The following is a 24829-nucleotide window of genomic DNA, read 5'->3' on the forward strand; positions in this document are numbered from 1 at the left end:
TTGGTCAGTGTTTTATCACAGCCACCGAAGTCAGACTAGAACAGATGGGGCTGGGGCTGGGGCTGGGGCTGGGGCTGGGGGTGTTCATACAGCACTGCTCAAGCGGTGCTGGAAGGATGTCCACCTGGTTGACACAGCCATCCTAGAGATTGACCAGGTAAGACTTTAAGCTTGTTATCAATTGCAATCAACCTCTTGGGAAACCCGCTACCAATCTTCCAAGCTTGACCGTAGTCCTGTTCTTCCCCAGAGCTATTTTCCTAACCTTCCAGTCTCCTCTAAGCCAGAGTAAACAAGAGATTCTGTTTTAAGCCCACAATTGGACACTTAAGAAATGTGTGTGTATATGTGTGTGTGTGCGCGCGCATGTGCGCGCGCACGCGCGCATTTCTGTGTTAGTATTTGATTATTTTCTTGAAGTTTCTCTCAATCAAAACCCAAGTCCAGAGTTTTAGAGGCATTCTCTTAAAGCAGTACCTAGCATAATTTTTCATATAGTGTAAATTCAGTATATAAGCTTTAAAAGAAAAAAAAATAGTCTTGCACAGACTGGTATTGAACTCCCAGCTCTTCAAGTGCTGTGATTACATGGGCATGACACCATGGCCTGGCTAAGAGTTGACCACAGGTCACTATTGCAAAGCTTGATGTTGGTGAAGTGTGACAGAAAAAAGATGGGAGAGATACAAAATAACACAACACTTGGGGGCTTAACTCTCCAACAGGAAAACTATATACATCTTTGAGACCAGACATCACACAGATTTAAGTTTTATCAACAGGTTCTGTGCAATGTAGATATTGTTTTACTTTGTACTTATTGATACTGTGTCAAATCAAAAATGCAAGAATTAAGGAATCAAAAATATTAGCTCCACTATTCTACCACACTAGATTATAGTTCACGTTTAAAACATTTTCAACTGAGCTTTGCAATTGGTTACTGCACGGTGTGCAATTATGTGATTATTCATCTCACTCACGTAAAATCTCATTACTGAGAGAAAATTTGTTTTTACTGAGACAAAAGAGTAAAGGTGGATCTTTGGAAACTACCCAACTTTTTGTACATGAAAATCGAGGCGCATAAATCTCCCAAGAGCCAGGAACTAATGAAAACACCTCCTTTCTGGAAACCTAGGCTTTTCTCCACCAGAGGTTTATAAGCAGCAAAGGGCAAGTTCCATTGTTTCATAGCATTTGCTTTTTAAAAGGTGTGTGTGTGTGTGTGTGTGTGTGTGTGTGTGTGTGTGTGTGTGTGTGTGGAAATCGGTACACAGTGCATTTGCACTTTTCCTGGCGATTCTTAGGGCGTGATATTTTCTGAAATTGAACTTATTAAAGAGCTGCTTTGGCGTAACAGATAGAGCACGGGGCTCCCAGGGCTTATCCCCCTGAGTCCAGATTCTAACAACACTGCTTACTATGTCATCTTGGCCAGTAAACCCAAGTTCCTTGAGCCTTACTTTCCTAATCAATAAAATGGAAACGACTCCTGTGTGGTGTTGGCTATACATTCAGCTGTAACCACACAAACGACCAGGAGGATGCTTTTTGAAGGGCAATCACTCGACTGACTCCGGGAGGATCCAGAACCAAGATCTCAGGACTCCTCGGAGCTTCAAAGGCGGGAGACGTGCCTACATCTCTTCCGCCTCGGTCGGTATCACCCAAACCAGACACCGCTCTGGGCCCCGTTCCGGAGCCCGCTGGAGTACACTGTTTCAGAGCCTTCTTTTCTCCGCCAGAGGCTCATGTTGTTCGGATAGGGCTTCCGGGCCCCATCGCTGTTGCCGGCGTTAAGCAGGAATTCAGCACCGTGCTCCATCTTCTTAGCTTTCTGAACCTGCTAGCAGGTAAACTGCCCGATGGCCGCTGGTCACCGCCCTATCCTAACCTCAGCAATACACGGAACAGCCAACTCAACAGCTCCGCAGCAGAAGACGCGGAAGGCCGCGTTACCTAGGAAACTGGGGCGGGACTACGCGCAGATTGCCTTACGGAGAATTTGCGCAGGCGCAGAGCCTGGTTCCGAGTGTCGCGAGAGCCGCTTCCCGGAAGTTCCACGTCAGTGGGTCCACTGCTCCGTGGGTCTGTGTGTTCTTGAGTACCAGTGTCGCTCGGAGCCTGTGAGAGGCTGGGGCTCGGACAATCGGAGCCATGGTAGGTCGAGCCTCAAAGGACAGAGAGTGGAGCCTACCGGCTACGGGGTTCCCGGGGCCTCCGGGCTAGGGGCCGTAGTTAGAAGCGGTCTGCGCTGCTGCGGCCTGGCGGGGTCCTCCTGTCCCGTTGGGAGTCCTGGGAGGAAGAAGGCCAGACTGGGAGGCTGCCGTGGTTACACGGTAGTGTAGGGGGGTGTCTGCGAGTTAGCTGCCGCCGACTCTCCTGGCAGTCAGGGCTCCTGTCAGTGCACCTGCAGTCTGCAGTGGGTCCAGTAGTGCAAGTAAATGCTAGAGGTAGGAGTCGGGCGACAAAGGCTACTTTGACAAAGTCACTTCATTCTGTCATTGAAGTGATGTTTGCTAATCCAGGTTGCGCGCGGTGTTTGATAGTGTGCACACACCAAATTGCAAACTTAAGCAGAGGGGGGAAAAAGTTAAATGTATGTGGAATCAGAGGCGGAATTTCAAATGCTTTGGCGGCCCAGTTCGGCGTTTTCTAGCTGGTGTTGATTGGGCCTTCTAGGCTCACAGAGGATGGTATTTTGGGGAAAGGCCCTTAGATCTGCCTCATTTCATTTTGAGACATATTTTTAATAGTGAAACCTTGCTTTCATTCTTCAAGGTATGTGAGTCCCATACCCACAAATTGAACCAGCTTTTGGTGGAAGACATTTGGGGAAAACTATTGTGTGAACATGTGCTGTTATTTTTTTCTCCTTGTGATAATATACAACAACTCTTTACAACTTTGACCCTGTATTGGTGTTGTAACTAATGTAGAGATGACCAGGAGTCATGGGTAGATTATAAGCACTAAAATAACTGAACTTGAGGGTTTTGGTTTGGTGGAGGGTACTGGAACCATGTGCAGGCACCAAAGGATGACTGTATTTTAAGTCTCCGGTAAAAAGTACAAAACACGAATTTATTTATTTGCTCACTCACCATAGGAGAACTCACTCTCCTGTATTTTGCTAAACATTTACCAGCTGATTGTCACAGCAGCCTGTAGATAATTATGAGTAATGTTTATGGTGGTTCCTGTAAGCCTTGCTCTGGTCTGCTCTAACTGAACTCTGATTTTAAATCTCGGAATGCTAAGAGAGATATTATTATCCCCATTTATACAAGCCAAACCTGGGAGGCTAATTAAGCTTAATACTGTATGTCTGACTTGAGAGCTGCAGATGAGGCTTGAATGTAGTGTGGATCTCAGTTATACTACCTGCTCCTCCCCTGCTCCCAAGTAAATACGGTGTGGAGAGAAGGACCTGGATAAGCATTGAGGCAGGCCCTTAAGAAATAATCCACTCCACAAGCAAGAAGAGCTGTGCATGTGGATGTACTATAAACGGGGGGGGGGGGGGGGGGGGGGGGGAATCCTCTGGCTAGGCCAATCAGAGAGGGCGTAGTGGTGGCAGCAACATTTAAACTAAGTCTGGAGTTGAGGATGCAGTGTGAGTAGGTTAATCATCTAAGACCTGGTATGATGTCTTTTTTTTTTTTTTTTTTAATCATGACTGAGATGGTAAGTATGACTCCAGGAGCTCTTGCCTGCAGTAATGGACATTTTAAAATGGGTGTCTTTGCTTGGAGTATGTGCAGCTAGACTAGATAGTTCAGAGATCCCTGGCCATTTTGAAAAATCAATTTAAAAACATTGTTAGGATTTATCCTCACAATCCTATTTCACACACACACACACACACACACACACACACACACACACACATACTTACTTGGATATGTGGCTTATGTTATGTTGAAGACCCACTATGGCTCCTGGCATAATATACTTCCTGCTTGTTGTTGGCTCAAAGAAGTAGTTAAAATCCATGTCAGTAGTCAGTGGGGCAAAAATTCAGAAATCATTGAAAAGGTTTGTTTTCCTGAAATTAGCATGTGATTTGAAGATAGTGGCTTGAGTATATAAGAGATAGGCAGGACCACACAGCAGTGGAGGAGTTCTCAAGAAAGCTGAAGAGAGAAAACACCGTCCTAATGTTGTTTTTGAAAGTGAGGGAGGCAAACATGGAAGAAGTTAGAAGTAGACAAAGAAGTTAGAAGTAGACAAAGACACAAAAAGAGGTGAATAAACGCCTTGTTAGGTGTTTGTTTCAGGATATTATCTCTGCCAGATCCTCAATTTGTGCTTAGAAGCAACCTTAGATTTCTGTTGAATTCATGATTGTTACAGAACAGCACAAGACACTAGCACAGAGACTCATCTGGCCAGTAAGCTTTCAGGCTGTGCATTAGGCTTATTGAAGGGGACATGCATTTGACCTGCGCGGATAAGAGAGAGTGCTCCAGGGCATCTTTGAACGAATTAACTTTTCTTCTGTGGTGGCATCCCTAGGAGAAACGGAACACAGTCACTCAAATCAGTTTCTGGTCTGCGGTTCAGAGAAGGAGTCTAACTGGAAAGGGGCAGTTTTAAACTGTTACTATTTAATGGCTTAATTTGTTTAAAATTGTTCTACTTTTCAGTATGTTTCTATACATTCAAAAGACCTTTATGAACATGAGTAAACCCTTATTGATCAGGCATTACTACTTGTCTACAGTTTAAATGTCCTCCCCATCTGATTATTTTTAAAGAGCTCATTTAATATTATGGTTTAGGATTAGTACAGTTTCATGAATGACATTTTCTGGTACAGCACTCATGCATGGACATGAAATTGTGACGTAGTTGATGTTTTGAATTTATTTACCTATCTATAAACTGGGTGTTCTAGAAGTATGTTTTGTAGTTCCTTAGAAGTCTCTTCCTGTTATCAAGACGTCACAGATCAGAAATTTTAGTGAGATGCTGCTGGCCTTTCTGCTAGGTTTGTATCTGCACTGATGAAAGGTAACCGTGCTGGTACAGTGATTCAAGAATGTGCTAGTGATACATTCTTTTTGAGACAGTTTTGTCTTATAGCTCAGGCTGACCTTGAACTCACAGTTCTGTTTCCCAGAGTGCTGAAATTGCATGAGTACACCACCACGTCCAACCTGATAGTGTTCTGGTTGTCAGACACTTGTTTGTAAGGAGCCAGGTTTTAAGTGAGATTGCCATGAATGAAATAGTAAAATGTCATTAATGCTGTCAGTCTCAACACCTCAGGAGACATCTTCTGAAGCTTCTGTATTAGTGTTATGAAAGGAGGATGGGTAAAGTAAGATGTGTCTGTTGGAACACGCACTTTAGTACAGATAAAGGTTCAGGTTGCAAGCTTTACTTGAAATGATGGCCGAGAAACTAACTGCTTATCCAGATATATTTAGTAGACAGCCTGATAACTGGAAGAAGCTGGCTGGTCCCTGACCATGTTTGTTACTGATGATAGAATTCTAGTTTTCAAATGAAAGTTTGAATTTTAAAGAGTGAACGTCATGTATTTCTGATATTCAAAGATATGTCAGTTAAAGTAGGAAATGGTTAGTATTAATACTAATTAGTGATTAGTATTAATACTAATCTATTAGTATTAAATACTAATAAATGTGGCTTTTGATTAAGGGTAATGAAGTTTGTCGTATATGTGGATCTGTATAACTCAATGAACTATCATTTCCCAAATGACCAATGTATTCTGTTACAAAAAACAGGCAGGAGTTAAAAATCTGCAAAGTGTAGGATAGACTAGTGGATTTTAATTTAGCCGAGTGTAAACAGTTACTCCTTAGGCTTCAGATCCCACACGTGTTCTTTAAGGAACCCCCACTTCTCAGACAGCATCAAAGCAGAACATCCCATTCTCCAAAATGGCTGATATATTCTGCGTCCTAGCTTTATGTGTTTGAGGCCAGATGGTGGTTGTTTTGTTACATGTCAACCAAAATGGTATATCTGGAAACAAAGCCAGATATAACAGTCTTCTAAAAAAATCAAATTGAGAGTCTTTACATAAATATAAAACATCAGGGTTGAGGATTTGGCCCAGTGGTAGAATGCTTGCCTAGCAAGCGCAAGGCCCTGGGTTCGGTTCCCAGCTCCAAATTAAAAAAAAACAAAACAAACAAACAAAAAAAACCATCACTTGAAGCCCCTATAAACTTTAAGGCTATAAAGTCAGGATAAATTGGAAAACCACCTCTGAAATCTAAAAATACCCCATGCTTTAGACTAGAAACTATTCACAATTTAGCAAAGTTAAAACAGAATTTTTTTTGTAAGCCTCTTATACACTGTTTCAAGCATATTTTATTTGGCTTAAGAATTTAATTTTATTCAACAATTGTCTTTTCCCCTTAGCCTCTTCGACTTGACATCAAGAGAAAGCTAACTGCTAGGTCTGATCGGGTTAAGAGTGTGGATTTGCATCCGACTGAGCCATGGATGCTGGCTAGTCTTTACAATGGCAGTGTGTGTGTTTGGAATCATGAAACTCAGGTAAGATTTTTGAAAGGACTTCATTAGCAATAAAAGCTATAAAATACCAGCACTAATAATGAAAGAACCACCAGAGTCCAAGAAGCCGCGTGTGCACTGCTTCTCGAAGTAGGATGGAGCGTTATTTTCAGGAGCTAGGTTCGTGTGGGTGTTGCCTGTGGAAGAGGTTCTTCTGGGCATAGTGTATGTGATATTTAAATAGAGCAACATCGATGTAGGGAGTGTTAGCACCAGCTTCTGTTCTGCTTATTTTCTCCCTCTGTCACCAGTGGCAAAGAGGCAGCTGCTATCCATGTGTATTGAGAGTGGAACAGCACTCTCGCAGGGCTGCTCTGCAGGGTGAGGTCCATCCGGATGGTCTTACATTCAGATAAGGAAGTATTGGACTCTCCTTGAGGTAGCAGGTCGATGACTTAAAACAACAGCAGTGTTTTATTACTTAAATCCCCCTGCTGCTAATTTACTGGCAAGTCTTAACCATACTGAGCCTTGATTTATTCCTCTGAATGGATGCTAACTGTTGTGACCCTTGCATGAAGAAAGAATGTGAAATAAAATCTTAGGCAGTTGCTTCTCACTCACATCTTGGTGTTAGCTGTTGCTTTCTTAACTTAGATGTAGCCACTTCTGTGGTCTGGGGATGCAGCGTTTTGCTCTTTCGTTTAGCTCCTGAAGTGTAAGTTGACTTTTCTTGCTCTTTGTCCAACCATGCCCCTCATGTGGTACTCAGTCATGGAGGTTCTGTAGCTGGCCTCTTGCTGCTCCACATATCCTTGGATTTGTTGATGACTCAGAAGATTTGGACATTTTTCTGCTGTTGTAGAGACTGCATGCTCAGCTTGCTCTGTTCATGCCATATTCCCTAGTAGCAGCTATGTGTCTGTGTGGCACTCAGCTTTGTCTTAGCCTGCGAAGCCAGATGGTTGCAACAGTGAGCCAATAAGATTATGGTGAGCTCCTGAGATACTCCATTAAAAATGATAAGCTTGGGGCTGGGGGTTTAGCTCAGTGGTAGAGCGCTTACCTAGGAAGCGCAAGGTCCTGGGTTCGGTCCCCAGCTCCGAAAAAAAGAACAACAACAACAAAAAAAAATGATAAGCTTAATTTTTAGAATTTTAAAGAACAGACAAAGAGATCTGCTCATCTCTGGTTTTCCTAGGTCTCTTGAATTCCCACCTTTAATTCATGTAGATGATTCACTCTGAGCACCCAAAAAACATCTAAACCTCGTAGTTTTTATGCTTATTATTACAACAACTAAACACAAACTCTCAGCATTTTTTTCTGGAAATGTGTTGCTAAGATGTAAAAGCAACAACAACAACAAAAAAGAACAATAACAATAACAACAAAAACCAAAGAAAAAACAAACCAAAACAAAATAAAAAACAACCCAAAAAAACCCAAAACATCTTGTTGAGTCATTTCTATGGGTTCAATATTTTTTTTCTCTGAAACAAGGTCTCGCTATACAGCCCTAACTATCATAAAGCTCACTGTGTAGAGCAGGCTGGCCTTGAACTCTCAGCGATCTACCTGCCTCTGCCTTCAGGTGCTGGGATTAAAGGCTCATGCCAGCCACTATGCCTGGTTTATGGGCTCAATTTTTTAAAAAAGGAACCTAAGCTAAGAGACAATTCTCTCAACAGAGAGTGGAGTAAACTGCACAGCGGCTGAGTCACGAGCTGTTGTAGGTGTGGGCTGTACAATGGTCCTGCTTGGACAGTGTGGTGGGGAAGAGTGAGCATGGAGTCTAGCCTAGTGCTTGGCAGTGGTGCCAGAAGGGAGCAAATGGTTTCCTGGGTAGGTTTCCAGACAGGCGCGAAAGGCAACGCTGGAAAGGAGGGGCAGACCAGGACACAGGGTCTGGAGTGCCATCCGCCTTCTGACCATCTCTTCAAAGTTTCTGATTTTCAAATCTGCTGAAGAGAAGTTGATTGCCCCCCTCCCCCAATGTTGAGCTATCATTACATTTGTTTGACTAGAAATACTTCACAGACTGATGCTTTAATCCTAGCAGAATAAGACTCTTTAGTTACTTCTTCATAACTTAATGTGTCTATTCTTATTAACATTTCAAGACGCTGGTGAAGACCTTTGAAGTGTGTGATCTCCCTGTTCGAGCTGCGAAGTTTGTCGCAAGGAAGAACTGGGTGGTGACAGGAGCAGTAAGTAGCTCTGAGTATCAGATCCTACCCTCTCATTGGCCAGTGGTCATAGATACTAGTTACAGAGTTGTAATGCCTGGTTCATTAAGTTAATTAAACGTAGTATTCTGATGGTAGGAGGCTATACCTTGAGCTTGTAATACAGTTTAGTTGTGTATACAGTTTATCTCATATAGTGATGCTTTAAAATCTCCATTCCTAGGATGATATGCAGATTAGAGTGTTCAATTATAACACCCTGGAGAGGGTGCACATGTTTGAAGCACACTCGGATTACATCCGTTGCATTGCTGTTCATCCCACCCAGCCGTTCATTCTCACAAGCAGTGGTAAGAGACAACCTGCCTCAGTCCTGTGCACTGAGTAATGATTTGCTTCCCGAGACATGTTGTGCTTTAACTGCAGTGGCAAATGGAGCTCTCACTCCAAGCTTCTGTTAAACAATTTGAATCCATTACTGTGCTGTTGGTGCTGCCCACCTGTGTATTTTAGTATTTTAATAGGATTATATTGCAATTGCTCTAATTCCTGATGGAAAATTCGAAGGTCTAGAAGCATCTGTATCTGGGGAGCAGAAAGCGCATTAGAATGCTGATGAGCAGGCTGTTGGCAGATTGCCACAGGCTCTGTTGGTTTATCTGCATATGCAGACTAGCTAGCTCGCTCCCTGGTATTAGTGTAAAGCGACCCGCAGGAGGGCTGTTACCTGGGTATCCCTGAGTTGGTAGTAGTCTTTGAAATATTTATAAATTTAACAAGTGAGAACTTCTGTAAAAGCAGTTTATCTCATCAGGCAAATTCTGCCTCTTTCCACAGTCAGCTTTTTTAGCCAGACTTAGCCGGTAACCACTGGGGTTTTTTTGTTTGTTTGTTTAATTAAATTTAAGAAGTTGTCGTGTTTTTTGTATGTCTTTAGTAGCTGTCTATATGCACTTTGTCCGCACTGTTCTGTAGTCAGTATGCTCTGAGGTCAGGTAAGGACTTGAAGGACTTTCCCAGTATTAGTTCTATGGCATAGGTACTGGGACTGTGAACTATGCTACATGTGTTACCTTAAAACTCACTGAAACTGTCTTATTACAGAGATGAAAACAATCCACAACTGACTTGGCTCTCTTTTGGTATAGATGACATGCTTATTAAGCTCTGGGACTGGGACAAAAAATGGTCTTGTTCACAAGTGTTTGAAGGACACACGCATTATGTTATGCAGATTGTGATAAACCCCAAAGATAACAATCAGTTTGCCAGTGCCTCTCTCGACAGGACCATCAAGGTAGGTGTCCACTACGTTGGTGCGTTACTCTGGCTGGCCAGAAAGCCCCTGTGCTCCTGTGCCAGGCAGAAGCAACGCAGTAGAACATTGGTTTCCACTCTAGGATCTACAGTTAGAAGCACTGCCACGTTTCTAGGACACGTGTGTGTGTGTGTGTGTGTGTGTGTGTGTGTGTGTGTGTGTGTGTGTGAGAGAGAGAGAGAGTGTGTGTGTGTGTGTGTGTGTGTGAGAGAGAGAGAGAGAGAGAGTGTGTGTGTGTGTGTGTGTGTGTGTGTGTGTCCTTTAGTCATTCTTGTCTCCTCATCACTGGTCTGTTTTATATTTAAGTTCTTTCTGTTGCCATCCCCTCTTTCTGCCTCTTGCTGTGGACTGCTTGTCTTCAGGGTCTGTTTTGTTTATTTCCTGTTGGAGAATAAACTACAGATGTCTAAGAGTGAAATACAGGATGGTTAGGGCTAGCCTGGGCTGCTGATACAGACACCAATATGACTGACCTACTCGCTGTCCTCTAGCAATGCTCTGAGTGTTCACAGAGCAGTGCTTCATCAGCTCTCCCTCTGACTGCAGGTCTTTGCATTCTCGGATTTGAATTTATTTTTCTCTGAGCATCTTCATAGCTCTCTAAGGGTTAGCACAGATAGTCATTCTGAGAAAGTCCAGTCTAGCGCTCCAGTCTAGCGACTAATGGCTGTAGACAGAGTGTATGTCATTCCCTTTAGATTTTGTTTCTATTAACAGTCTTCACATTGAGTGATAATTCATGTAATTTAAAATCATTTATCCCTGTGATATCCTGGATATTTGGGATAGGAGCTGTGTCTCCCCTTGCACAGCCCCAAGGTGTTCTGGGAGAGTAGCACAGTACTTTGGCTCTACTGGATACTGACTATTTGTTGCCGTGAGTACAGTCAGATTTTCTCCATCCTCTCAGTACATTGACCTAAAATAAATTTCAAATCACATTACTTTTGCTTACACATTTGCTTACATGTATATAATATTTTTAGTAATTTAACTCATATAAGCTATTTTGTGTTTTAAGAGCTTCAGGTTTTTAACTTGACTTTGTTATCATTTGTTGAATTGCCCCTGCTTTTGACATAGATGGGAAACTGAGATCAGTTTTAACTTCTTCACTAAATTAAGTTTATCTGATTTTTTGAGTCAGGGTCTACAGTGTATGCTAAGGTGGCCTAGAATTTACTGTGTATCCACCCTACACTGGCTTCACATTCTTAATTCTCTCAGCTTCCCAGACACTGGGAACACAGGCGTGTGCCTCGCTCTCCCTGGCGAGCTCTTCCATTCTGACACATGCTACTCAGCACTAAGCTCCCATCCAATCAGGACCTAATTTAAAGTAGAGGTTTTCAAAGTGTTAATTTGTTCATTGATTCCTGCGCTTCACCTGTATACAGTTTTCTTAGTTTTCTTTCTGTTGCTGTGCTAAAACACTGACCAGCCATCATCCAAGGAAGTTGGGGAGGAACTCAAGGCAGGAACCTGGAGGTAAAATGAGCAGAGCTATGGAAGAACACCGTTCATTGGCTCGCTCCTCATGATTTGCTCAGCCTGCTTTCTTGGGTGGCACCATCATGCCTCCAAAGGCTTACTACAGGCCAGTCTGATGGAGGCATTTTCTCAGTTGAATCCCCTCTTCCCAGATAAGTACTTATGTCAAGTTGAGAAAAACATAACAGGGTCAACAACTGAACTATATCTATAATCTCCATGGAGAAGTGATTCTGCTTTCTAAAAATTATCATGAGACCAGAGCAAATATCCTGGAACACTGTGTCTTGGGCTGTGGTGTTTGATGTCTTGTGTTGAAAGCGGGGGAACTGCCTCTGAAAGTGCTGACTGGCAGATGCCTCTGTTCTCTGAAGGTGTGGCAGCTGGGCTCTTCATCACCAAACTTCACGCTGGAGGGACATGAAAAAGGCGTGAATTGCATTGATTACTACAGTGGTGGTGATAAGCCATACCTCATTTCAGGTGCAGATGACCGGCTCGTTAAAATATGGGATTATCAGGTACAGTTTCTATAACCTTCCGTGCTGTATGCTAGGCAGGTCTTCACTGCTTCCGATAGCACCTAAGACGGAACTCTTCACAGAGTCATAGGTTAAGGCCCCAGTATTTACAGCTAAATTGTGGTCCTAGAATTTTCCCCTTTATAAAAAAGAATGCAAATGCATTTTAAGATTTTAAAAATAAGATGCCAGCATGCTTATTGTTTGTTTAAAACCGTCATATTAAACCACGCATCTTTGAGTGTCCATGTTACCAGACTTCTGTATCTGAGTGAAACAGACACAACAGTGAGTGTTGTGAGGTAACCGTGGTACACATTTCACCATGGGAGCAGTCATAAACCAAGTTATTACCCACATTGCTATGCTTTGTGTCTCTAAGGCTTCCTTACACCCCTCCCCCTTTGCTTCTAACATGAGTTTCCCAACAGTAGAACATAGTAACTTTCTGTGTCTTGATTTCAGAATAAAACTTGTGTGCAGACCCTGGAGGGACATGCCCAGAATGTGTCATGCGCAAGCTTCCATCCTGAGCTGCCCATCATCATCACAGGGTCAGAAGACGGTAAGTTAGAGTCTGTTATATGTGTGCTTGGCATGACTCACTGCATATTTAAATCAAGTGGTGGCCCTGCATGGCACTGGGCGGTTTCTAGCAGTTTCCATATCTTGATTAGGATTCTAGACTTAAAATACAGAAGAATAAAAGGGTTTTATCATCATCACCATTCTAATGACTTTCGACTCTATCATTTAAAGATAAGGACATCAAGTATTCTAGAAAAGAACTGAAAAGGCCTGTGCATTGGAGTTTGACAGACTTGGTTCAAAATCAGGCCCTGTCACTTTGCAAATGTATGGTTTGGATAGACTAAGAGATAAGAATGTGTTAGTCTACTCATAGGGTTATAGCAAGAGGGAAGGAGAAATCACACACAGCAAACATGTACTGCATGGTAAGCACTCTACTCAGGGAACCCTGCTGTGATTTTACAATTAAGATTAATTCTAGTTTTCTAGTTGCAAGTTGGTTTTTTTTGTTGTTGTTGTTGTTGTTATTTTATGCTTATGTTGCTTTGTAAAATCAGCTAAAGAATTAGAGATCTGAATGTCATACAGTTGCTAGAAAGTACGAGTACTGACTTAGACTTCTAGCAGCTCACTCACCTGAGAGCCATTTTGGATGTTCATATCCAAAGGGAATGTTTACATTGTTGATTTTTAGGAACGGTGCGAATCTGGCACTCCAGCACCTACCGGCTGGAGAGCACACTGAATTACGGAATGGAGCGAGTGTGGTGTGTGGCCAGTCTGAGAGGCTCCAACAATGTCGCTCTGGGCTACGATGAAGGGAGCATCATTGTTAAGGTAACTACTTGTTTTAAATGGATGGAGATAGGCAAAGCCATTCCAAGTCTCCAGCTTTGTTAAACTAGCACTTCTGTTGTTCATTAGAAAAGGTTAGGCAATGTCAGTTTAACGTGGAGTAAGACTCAGTGAGGGGAAATTGGTGTGTTGTCTGGTTTTTGTTGTCCTTTTAGTTGCTAAGAGCTGTTGCTATTGTTCCAGCTTGGTCGGGAGGAACCTGCCATGTCCATGGATGCCAATGGAAAGATAATCTGGGCCAAGCATTCAGAGGTCCAGCAGGCCAACCTGAAAGCAATGGGTGACACCGAAATTAAAGATGGAGAAAGACTGCCACTAGCAGTAAAGGATATGGGCAGCTGTGAAATATATCCACAGACCATTCAGCACAATCCTAATGGGAGGTAAGCTGTCAGTGACGTCCCCCTCTGCGCTTGTGTATGGTGGAGCAACTTTGCATATGCACAGCGTGTCCCCACTCTGCCTCCTGGAGCTGTGCCCAGCCCACAGTCTGCAGTTGCCAGCTGCCAGCTCAGTTGATGGAGGTGGCATGCAAGGGGGCACAGTTACGTAGTATTGTTTCCTTGTTCTTCAGATGACCAGGATTTATGTTCTCTAGGTCTAGAACCTGGTGCTGTCCAGGAGTAGGTGCTGTGTACTGCTTACTGCTCTTATGGAAGACTCACTCCAATCTGTCTTCTGAAAATGCTTGGGGTTGTGAATCTTCTATTTCTTATTCATAGTTTGAATTGTCAGTTCTGTTTTCCCTTAAGATTTATAAAATAGTAGGAATCATGAGAGAAGTTTTTACTTCTCTAAGCGGTAGGTTGATGCTCAAAGCTGTAGAGCTTTTAACCCCTACTGCTGTGACACCTTAGTACAGTTCCTCATGTCGTACGACCCCAACCATAACATCATTGCTATTTCACAACTGTAATTTCGTGACTTTTATGAATTGTACTATAAATATCTGATAAACAGGATATACACGTGACCCCTGTGAAAGTGTCATTCAACCCTCCAAAGGGATTGTGACCTTCAGGTTAAGAACCACTGCTCTAGAGCTTTAAAAATTATTTTACAGTATATCTGGATGTCTTAAGCTGTAAATGACAAAGTATGGTATTAATGCTCAATCGTTGATGTCTGTAATCATTTTTAAGTATCTTATGAAAGTTTAGGCATTGTGTGTGTGTGTGTGTGTGTGTGTGTGTGTGTGTGTGTGTGTGTGTGTGTGTATTTAATACCTCCAGACATCTTTTCTGTAAGGTTTTAATCTTACCTGTGAGTGTCCTCCAATAACAGACATTATCAGGTTCTGAAGGAATTTGAAGAGAGGTGTTTTGTCTTCTGGGGAAATGTTTGGCCATGTAACATTCTATTTTTACTCATTATTTAAATGTTAGTGATCCTGTTCATTGTAATAACTAATAGTTGAATACAGTGTTTTGCTCATTTAATGATGAGCATTGGTGCACAGGTAAGCATGCTGTAAAGCAGTGCCTTCTTGTGTTGTGAAGCCATGAGCATGGTTTAAGCCTCTTGGGGCTCAGCAACCATTACTGCGTGGTTGGAGACATCTGCATCTCACTGTACTTGCTCACCCCAGGCTCCAGGCCGCTGCAATGTCTTTGTCAGTAACCCATACTGATAATTGCTTTTTTGATTTTGTTTCTTATAATATTTATTCTTAGCATATTCAAATAAGTATGTAGCTCTAACATTTGAAATAATAATTAACTAACATAGCATCGTGTTATGGATTATTGTATCGTGAATAGGAATTACTGTTTGCTGACACTTATGTCAGTGTCCCTGCTTTCTGTCACTCCCAGGTTTGTCGTGGTGTGTGGTGATGGAGAATATATCATCTACACAGCAATGGCCTTGAGAAACAAGAGCTTTGGATCTGCCCAGGAGTTTGCATGGGCCCACGATTCTTCAGAGTAAGATGCATGAAGCCCACTTTACCCTGATTGCAAATAGGATGTTGGTGCCAGTGTGGTTGAAAAGTTACCATGCTTTTCCATGGTAAACGACAGTTCCACCACAGCTGCTTAGCTGAAGCATTCAGAGTATAAACTGCCCTTGCCCTGTCTGAATTGCCATGCTGCCTCACTCGGGCAGATGTACTAAATCCATTCAACTGGGAATTCAAGACTGAAATCCTTGCTGGAGCCTGTGACATGACTTGATGCTTAGCTTTAAGGCAAAGTAGCCCTGCATCAGGTGGGCCTTTAGGAAGCCGTCCCAGACAGGGCCTCCAAGGGGCTCCTTTATGAACTAGTTGGGGGTGCTGCTTATGCCAGCTCCCCTTGATAAAACTTGAATGCCTGCATGTCCCCACTGCGCATTCTCAACCCATTCAGTCTGAATTCAGAACAGTCAGAAAATGCTCTCACTAAAAGCAGAAGCCATATTAATCCTTTACAATGTTACAGCTCATAGCCACCAACACAGTCAGAATATCTCCACCCCAATCTATTCACTCCCCAGTCCCAGGCAAACACCGATCTTTTGTTACTCTACAGGTCAGACTTTGAGACTTCTTGGTAGTTTTATGAGTGGAGCACTACACACATGCATTCTTAGATCTGGCTTTCGAGGTCATCTGTGTTTTTACCTGTATCAGTAAGGAGTTTTGTGTACAGTAGTCCATTGAGTGGATGTACCACCATTTCAGTATTCACTTTTAGATATCAGTGCCATTTCTAGTTTTGAAAATGGTTTCTAAGCTTTAGTAATTTGTATAACATATAGCATGAAAGTCATTATTTGTTTAGTTGCAATGTTTTTACTCTATCTTAGAACAAAATTAAGCCAGTTGAATTTTCAATGAAGATAAATTTTTTATTTTTCAATAATTAATATTTTATCAGAGTATTTGGGGATATTTCTAACATTTATTGGAATTATGACTTAGTGTTTAATATGCTGTTTCCCTTGCCCCTCAGGTATGCAATAAGAGAAAGCAACAGTGTTGTAAAGATATTTAAGAACTTTAAGGAAAAGAAATCATTTAAACCTGATTTTGGAGCTGAAAGTGAGTGCTGTTCGTTTGTGATACATTTTGAGAATCTTTGTAATGTCTCCACACATTCAAGTGGGCTCTTTCTGTGTCCTTTTTAAGGTATCTATGGGGGCTTCTTGCTGGGAGTCAGGTCTGTAAATGGCTTAGCATTCTATGACTGGGAGAATACCGAACTCATCCGCAGAATTGAAATTCAGCCCAAGCACGTGAGTTTCTCCTCTGTGGTTGCTTTTGGGAGGTTTATCTTTGAAATGTCTGAGTCCCTCATGTCAAGAATGGCTCTTTGTACACTGCTATACTGGGCCCATTGGGCTGCTCGCCGTGCTATTTCCCTAAGAAGTGCCCAGGATATCAGTTATGCATTGGAATCAGATAGTAATCATTGACTATTTGTAGAAGTATAGAATACAAGTACAAATTCCAAACTCTTAATTTTAAATGTCGTTAACAAAATAAACATGTTGAAGACAGCAGTTGTGGAAATATTTATAATTCATGTGATGATTGCAGGAGAACTCTAGTAGCAAACTGAGAGCTGCTGGTTGGTTGACAGCTTTCACTGTTAAGACTGTGGCCAGGAGAAAGTACCTTGCCTCGCTATGGTCCTGAGTCTGTCTAAAGAGACTGGGGCCATAACCCACCAAAGGTCCCGGCTTGGGTATTATTGCTTTTCCTACCTTTATGTATAAGTGCACAATGTGTGTGGAGAAAGAGGAAGTAAGGAGTAAGAAATAGTTTTAGGGAACAAGGAACAGCCCACCCCTTCTGAATGACAGCACCCTGTTTCCCATTGGTATTCCACAACAGTGTTGTGCTGTCCGCCTTGCTGAATGAGTGTAGAAGTACACAATGACGACCTTGCTGTAAGACTGATCCTGTAGTGAACAAAGTTTGGGGTGGCTTCTCAGAAAGGCAGTCAGTCAGTCATCTGTCTGTCTGTCTGTCTGTTGGGTTACAGATCTTCTGGTCTGACTCTGGAGAGCTGGTCTGTATTGCCACCGAGGAGTCATTTTTTATTCTTAAATATCTGTCAGAAAAAGTCTTGGCTGCACAGGAAACCCACGAGGGAGTTACTGAGGATGGCATTGAGGACGCCTTTGAGGTAAGTGTCTGTCTGAGTCCAGCTTAGGCTTTGTTTTAGTATTTTATATTCTTAGGACAGACAAAACTGATGTTAACATTTCTGTGAAATTAGGTCTGGGTAGGGTGATTGCAAGTTCTGATAACATGTAAAATTTTGGCACAAACAGAATCTGAAAGTGTGTGCCTCAGTTAGGATTTTATTGCTGTGAAGAGACACCATGGCCAAGGCCACTCATAAAGAATAACATTTATTGGGGCTGGCTGTCCATTATCATCATGATGGGAAGCATGGCATCCTAATGGTGTAGGAGAAGCCAAGAGATCTACATCTTGATCCAAAGGCAGCTAGGAGAGAGACTACTGTATTTTACACTGGGCAGAGTTTGAACATATAAATTACCTCAGAGCGCCGCCTCCAGTGATACACTTCCTCTAAGAAGGCCATACCTGATAGTGCCACTTCCCATGGGCCAAGCTTTCAAACACATGAGTTTATGGGGGCCATACCGATTCAAACCACCACTGTATGTTTAAAATAAATATGTGCCCTGACTTCTAGGAAATCTGCAGGCTTGCTTTGCCATCCTTCACCAAGGAAAGGTGAAGGTGTTTGGTTCTAAGACTCTTGAGCTAGAATGGCTCAAACGCGCTCTGAGATGGGAAAAGCTAAGCATCTGCTGCTGAGACGTCCTAAAGGACGTGGAGATACTTAGCACCCCAGTTCCTGTGTTGGGCAGTTTAGATTAATCCCGTTAGTTATGTTATGACTCAACAGTGAGATCTCACACTGTACTCATTGAAAACTGTTTTTAAAAAAGAAAGACAAGAATTCTTAGGAAGAATGTTCTCAAAATTGGATTTTACTTTACATTCCTTACCACTCTGATCATATCTAGCTTGTCGTTCACAGATTTCTGGTGTTGACTAAGATTGCAATAGTCTTGTTTTCTTTTTTTTAGGTTCTTGGTGAAATTCAGGAAATTGTGAAAACTGGGCTGTGGGTAGGTGACTGCTTCATCTACACAAGTTCTGTGAACAGATTAAACTATTATGTGGGAGGCGAGATTGTCACCATTGCCCACTTGGACAGGTACTGAGTACCATTTTGCTTTTGTCTTAAGCAGCCTAAATTTGGAAGTGCTTTATGAACAAAGTGCCATGTTGACTGTGTTAACAGTGATAGATAGAGTTATTTCCCCCACATTAGTTTTAGTAGATTTTCTGATGGTAACCAAAATCACATCCATCAAATGTAAGGATTTGAGCAAGAGGTGTGTGTGTGTGTGTGTGTGTGTGTGTGTGTGTGTGTGTGTGTGTGTGTGTGTGTTGGTATAACTGTAGATTTGGACTTCTAAGTTTGTTTCTCTTTCTCTTACAGGACAATGTACCTTCTGGGCTATATTCCAAAAGACAATAGGCTTTATCTGGGAGATAAAGAATTGAACATAGTTAGCTACTCCCTGTTAGTTTCAGTCCTGGAATACCAGACTGCTGTCATGCGGAGGGATTTCAGCATGGCTGATAAGGTGCTCCCTACTATCCCCAAAGAACAGAGGACCAGAGTTGCACACTTTTTGGAAAAGCAGGTGAGAAGTTGCCTGCCTACTTCTCTTCCCCCTCTAAAAGCATTTGACATAATGTTAGTAACAGTTGTAGAATGTCATCTCATCTTTCTTACCACCGTCAGGTTTCTGTGGCAGGACATAGCACATTGGGCTTGAACTCTTCTTTAGGCTCAGAACCCTCAGTACCTCTGGCGGTGTTGGCGCTGGTTTTATCACTCTTTTCCTTACACTCCCTTTAATTCCAGCACTAGGCGGGCAGAGGTAGTTCCAGAGTTCCAGGCCAGCCAGGGGTACAGAGACTGTGTCCTAAAAACAAAATACCCAAGCTGGATTATTTTTTTTCTTGTTTTAACTCTTTTTAAAAATGTGGTAAAATGTCTCTGATAAAATGTATCGTTACCAGTGTGCCTTTGCACTGTGTCCAGTTATATAGTCACAGCGTACGGAGTGGGTTCTGCCATGTGTAAACTAGATGAAACCAGATGTTCTTCCCTGCCCTTCCTATTTGCCCAAAGTACTGACTGTCTTCATGATGAAGGATGCAGCAGGACATTGATTCTCGTTCTTCAGCTTTATGTGGAGTGAAGCCTAGGAGTACGGACATCACAGGGCGGGCACAGCCTTTGTAGAGGACTTAGGTTTGGTTCCGGGACTACTTACCAGCTGACACTTGCTGGATACTCCCGTTCCAGGGAGACTCAGTGTCCTCTTCCGGCTTCTGTAGGCATCGGGCACATAGATAGTATGCTTATATACATGTATGCCAAACGTTCATACGCAAAAATAAATCTTAAAACAAAAGTTCTCTTTAGAATTTGTTCAGTCATATTTTCTCTCCTTTTGTAGTATGTCCTTAGGCGTTTAGGCCCCCCCCCCACACACACACACACAAATTACATGTAGTGTGTCTTAGTGGGGATTGGAAATACAGCAAAAGCAAGGACATGTCACCCTCTTCCTCTGTTCTGCTCTGTCCCTACCTGACCAGTTCCAACCATCTGCTGTCTGCTCTGGGTTTTCTGCTGTGTCAGTGCTAGTGAGGCAAAGCAGTGACTTGGATTATTTAGAAGCAGTGTTTACTGCACCAGTGGGTAGCTGGGAGTGGAACGTTTCCAGCAACATGAAGATAGTTAGATTGAACTCTGAAAGTTGTCCAGCTTCTCTGTCCTGGCCACCCGACACTAAAGCATTTCCTTCAGTGTGCTGAGATAAACCACACAAGTTTCCTTCTGACTGCCACTTTCCCAGAGCTGCAAAAACTTGCCCATCAATGTAAACTGGTAACTGTAACTTTTGTTTTACAGAAGTTAACTTTGTAATGGCAGTTACAGGACAGTAGTTAATTTATTTAAAAGCCTGTCCTGTGGCTTTATACCCTAATGGAGCCCTAATGGGAGGGATACTTGATAGGCTGAATCCGAGAGCAAAATAAAGCCTAACTGATGACAGCCCCTCAGTGCCTAGAGCCTGGCTATAGGCTAAATGACCTACAGATAAGAGAATATTGGAAGGTTTACCTTTCTCTTCCCATTTCTGTCACTAACCTCTATACGATGAGTCTTTATGTATATGTCTGGCATGTTGGCACCTTGCCTTGGGAACTAGATGGGAAGAGAGATTGTTGCCAGGCTCAGACAGTAGCCTGTGAGAGGGGTTGGGGCTAGTGGGTGAGTCATATGACTGAGATGAAAATATCTAACAGATGCCATGAGGCACTATGGTGCGGGATCTAGTGTGGGATAAGAAAACTTTTTTTTTTTAATTTTACAGCAACAGGACTAGATAACACCTAAGGCTCATTTCTGAAGTTTCCAGCAGCTGAATTTACCTCCCCATGCAATAAAATTTTTATATTTAATTAGGACCTAAATTATATGAAGTACATTAGTTCTTTAGTTCTGATCCACATCCTAACTCTCCCAGAAGTCTTTTAAATTTGCGTATCTATTCCTGTAGCATCTTTGTTACAGAATGATCTTAAAGACCTAAGTATGAAATTGTGCAAAATAGACATTTTAAAGAAGAAATGGGAATGCAAACTTGATTTGCTAAAAATGGCTCCCATTTTACATTGTTGGTTGCATATTCATGGATGCTAATTGGTATCTGGTTGCTGGGGTTAGATTCCATTTGGTTCACTGAAATAGATGGCTGTGGGATCTTCTGTCTATAAGGTCTTTTGAGAGAATAATTTGTTGCCTGTGTATACTATATATTCACAGTCTTCTGAATGTCTAAGTCACACATTTTCTTTTTTAAAATGTGCAGGGCTTCAAGCAGCAAGCACTCACAGTATCCACAGATCCTGAACATCGTTTTGAGCTTGCTCTTCAACTTGGGGAGCTGAAAATTGCTTACCAGTTAGCAGTGGAGGCAGAGGTATGTTCTAATCCCAGACTTTCCCATAACCCAGGGGAGGCTTAGTAGGTACTTGGCTGTACCTACTATATATATGTGTGTGTGTGTGTGTGTGTGTGTGTGTACTGGAAATTAGGGGTTAAGTATAGCATTTCATGAGTAAATTAATTTCAGACTGTACAAAAAATTAGCTGTCAAGATCATTTAAATGTACATTTTATTTGATTTCTGGGAAGCTACAAATGAATGACCACATTCATTAAATATTTAAGGATGTAATTTTCTACTCTTCCTAAAAGTATTACTAATTTACTTGTTAAAATAATTGTAGTCTAATGACATTTTAATTCCATTTACATGGTTTTAGATTCAGTTTCACTGTGTAAGTAAAAATTGAAAATGAGTTAATTATTCAAGTATCATTTGAATTACTTTTGTTCATGTGATTTTCATTTCCTCATTGCACATTTTTATCATGTCTTTGACTGACAGCCAATTTACCAAGCACAACTCAAAAATTATATGTATGTCTTATATAAATATCTTCTAATTGTCATCACAGTGATATTCAAAGTAACAGGATAATGTTGAAATGCTATTTCCAAAGATGTTTTATCTTAAATTCTTATAGTCGGAGCAGAAGTGGAAACAACTTGCCGAACTTGCCATTAGTAAATGTCAGTTCAGCCTAGCCCAGGAGTGTTTGCACCATGCCCAGGACTACGGTGGTCTGCTGCTCTTGGCCACTGCCTCTGGAAACGCTAGTATGGTGAACAAGCTGGCAGAAGGTGCGGAGAGAGATGGCAAAAATAACGTGGCATTCATGAGCTATTTTTTACAGGGCAAGTAAGTATTATCTCAAGGTCTAAAAATCTCAAGGAGTTGTAAGCAGTATTTCTCCATTGACTGTGAGGATGGTATTTGAGAGGAATATGAAACACAAACCCTGGGGACAGCTGGTGAAGGCAGTTCTCATCTGTTATGTACAAAGATATAGGATTAAAATGCTACTGCTATTTGAGCTCAACTGTGAAAACAGTGTGAATTTTTAAGTCTAACAACAGTTAATGTGAGCTAAGTCACATGGACATTGGTTTGCCTTTTGGAAATAAACACACTAGTATTACTAGTCTTGCTCTATATGCCAATTCTTAAAAACCCCAGGCCTCACCATCAGACGTCTTTGTTGAGGTATGCTAAGGGGCTGATCTCCAGGGATTTGTGCTCACTGGATAAATGTTCACTGCTGAGCTACTGTGCTACACTTCCAGACCTGCCATAAAAGTTGTCCAAATAAGCTGAAAGCTGTCATGAACACTGTTGTGCCTCACACCCATCAAGTTTCAACATTAAAAGGCTTAGCAACAGAAGTGAATGTGTAAGGGGCACTGGAGGATTTTGCCTCTGCAACAGGTTCACACTTTGAACTTTATCTGCCATCACTGTTTATTTCTCTAACAGTATGTCTGTTTACTCTGTAGGCTTGATGCTTGCCTAGAGCTCTTGATCAGAACAGGAAGACTCCCAGAAGCCGCCTTCCTGGCCCGAACTTACTTACCCAGCCAGGTCTCAAGGTATGGACTTAGTTTAGAGAGACGTTTCAGCTGAGACAGGACCCACACTCATCTGTTTGGTTTTGTGATGTCTCCAATATTAGGGTAGTGAAGTTGTGGAGGGAGAATCTCTCAAAAGTCAACCAGAAAGCAGCAGAATCCCTCGCTGACCCCACAGAGTATGAAAACCTTTTCCCTGGATTAAAAGAAGCCTTTGTTGTTGAAGAATGGGTGAAGGAGACACATGCGGATCTGTGGCCAGCCAAGCAGTACCCTCTTGTCACGGTGAGTGGCAGAGTGCCAGGCTGACACGCATTCACAAGTCTGGGTTTAAAATGTGCTTCATACATTAGTAAGAGCTAATGTCCTAGATTTGGACATAAGTTTTGATTTCAAAATTTTTCATTTTATCATTGTTTTATTCTGACAGCCAAATGAAGAGAGAAATGTTATGGAAGAGGCAAAAGGCTTTCAGCCCTCAAGAGCCACAGCTCAGCAGGTCTGTAGAGAACTGCATGTGACAGCATGATTGACATTGTTGATTAAAGCACTACCACTAGCCACTTCCTCATCCTGGGCTCCCTTTGCATGGTGGAATATTTACATCTCGGGCCAGTTCCTTGCACTTCATATTTACCTCTTATTTTTTAGGAACCTGATGGGAAACCTGCTTCTAGCCCAGTTATCATGGCCTCCCAAACCACTCACAAAGAAGAAAAGGTGGGTCAGCCATCCTCTACCCCAAGTCCCAGGTCAGGAGCAGGCCTCTGAGGGTTAGATGTCTTTGGCATCCTAATTCAGAGAGGAGGCTTCAAAGTCGGATGATGATGCTCTTGTCGGTAGTAAGGAAATTTGGGTCTGGCTTTGGACTGTGAACCAGGTAACACAGTACTGTGTAACATTTACCCTCTCCCTCTCCCTGCAGAGTTTCCAGGAACTAGAAGATGATTTAGATACCATGGAATTAGAGGATATTGATACAACAGACATCAATCTGGATGAAGATATTCTGGATGACTAAAGTTTGCCATTTACTCCAGTAAGAGATTATGATGGCACATACAAATCAGTCACCACCACCCTGACCAGAACTGTGGCAATCCTTGCTCTGCACACGTAAACAAGGAGGAACATAGCCCCTTCATCTTCAGGGCAGAGTTTTAACTGAAACAGACACTTGTGCTTTTTTCATATTGTCATTAAACCACCCCTCATAAAATCTTTTGAATTAATGAAAAACCCTGAGTTTCCTTCCTAATGAAAATGGCCATTGAGCTTTAGATGGCTGAGCCAAAACACCTCACCCAGGATCAGCTTCACCCTTTGCTTGAATAACTAAGGGCATTTTTCAAAGCCTTGTTCTGACCTTGTGTCATGGCTTGGCTACTGAGCACCTGTCCTGATTATCTAGCTGGGCTCTCAACGTAACCTGTTGGTCTCTGTGTTAGTTAGGCTTTTACTGCTGTGAACAGACACCGTGACCGAGGCAAGTCTTATAAAGGACAGCATTTAATTGGGCTGGCTCACTGGTTCAGAGGCTCAGTCCATCTTCATCTGAAGGCTGCTAGTGGAGGACTGACTTCCAGGCAGCTAGGGTGAGGGTCTTAAGCCCACACCCACAGTGACACACCTACTCCAACAAGGCCACACCTACTAAGAGGGCCACTCCTTGGGCCAAGCATATACAAACCATCACAGCCTCTTCCGGTATTGTGGCAGTCGGTTTTGTTTTTGTTTTTTATGTGCACTGATATAAAAAGAGGAATTCATACTCAGGCACTCACATATAAATGTCAGTCATCCCCATGTCACCTAGAAACTGAGTAGGATAACATACTTGAGAATTTAAAA

The 24829-nt window shown here is 42.3% G+C and overlaps 1 protein-coding gene across 1 annotated transcript; it reads left to right on the forward strand.

The window, feature by feature from the left end:
- The first annotated feature begins 2073 nt into the window (after positions 1-2073).
- Copb2 (COPI coat complex subunit beta 2) lies at positions 2074-24197 on the forward strand. Its single transcript, NM_021765.2, has 22 exons — positions 2074-2163; positions 6409-6546; positions 8628-8714; positions 8917-9043; positions 9842-9990; positions 11877-12023; positions 12489-12588; positions 13249-13391; positions 13593-13792; positions 15224-15334; positions 16343-16431; positions 16519-16625; positions 17378-17521; positions 18462-18592; positions 18881-19088; positions 21336-21446; positions 22057-22271; positions 22907-22999; positions 23083-23263; positions 23409-23477; positions 23630-23698; positions 23904-24197. Exons 1-22 carry the CDS (start codon positions 2161-2163, stop codon positions 23997-23999), a joined length of 2718 nt encoding a protein of 905 aa, NP_068533.2. The 5' UTR covers positions 2074-2160; the 3' UTR covers positions 24000-24197.
- The last annotated feature ends 632 nt before the right edge of the window (positions 24198-24829 follow it).

The sequence above is a fragment of the Rattus norvegicus genome, chromosome 8 (genome assembly GCF_036323735.1).
Source record: "Rattus norvegicus strain BN/NHsdMcwi chromosome 8, GRCr8, whole genome shotgun sequence".
Taxonomy (NCBI): domain Eukaryota; kingdom Metazoa; phylum Chordata; class Mammalia; order Rodentia; family Muridae; genus Rattus; species Rattus norvegicus.

Excerpts from the sequence above, each read along its gene's own strand:
- Copb2 (NM_021765.2), top strand. Across the intron at positions 9,991-11,876 it reads CTCTCGACAGGACCATCAAG|GTGTGGCAGCTGGGCTCTTC; the intron begins GTAGGTGTCCAC and ends TGTTCTCTGAAG. Across the intron at positions 17,522-18,461 it reads GCATTGAGGACGCCTTTGAG|GTTCTTGGTGAAATTCAGGA; the intron begins GTAAGTGTCTGT and ends TCTTTTTTTTAG.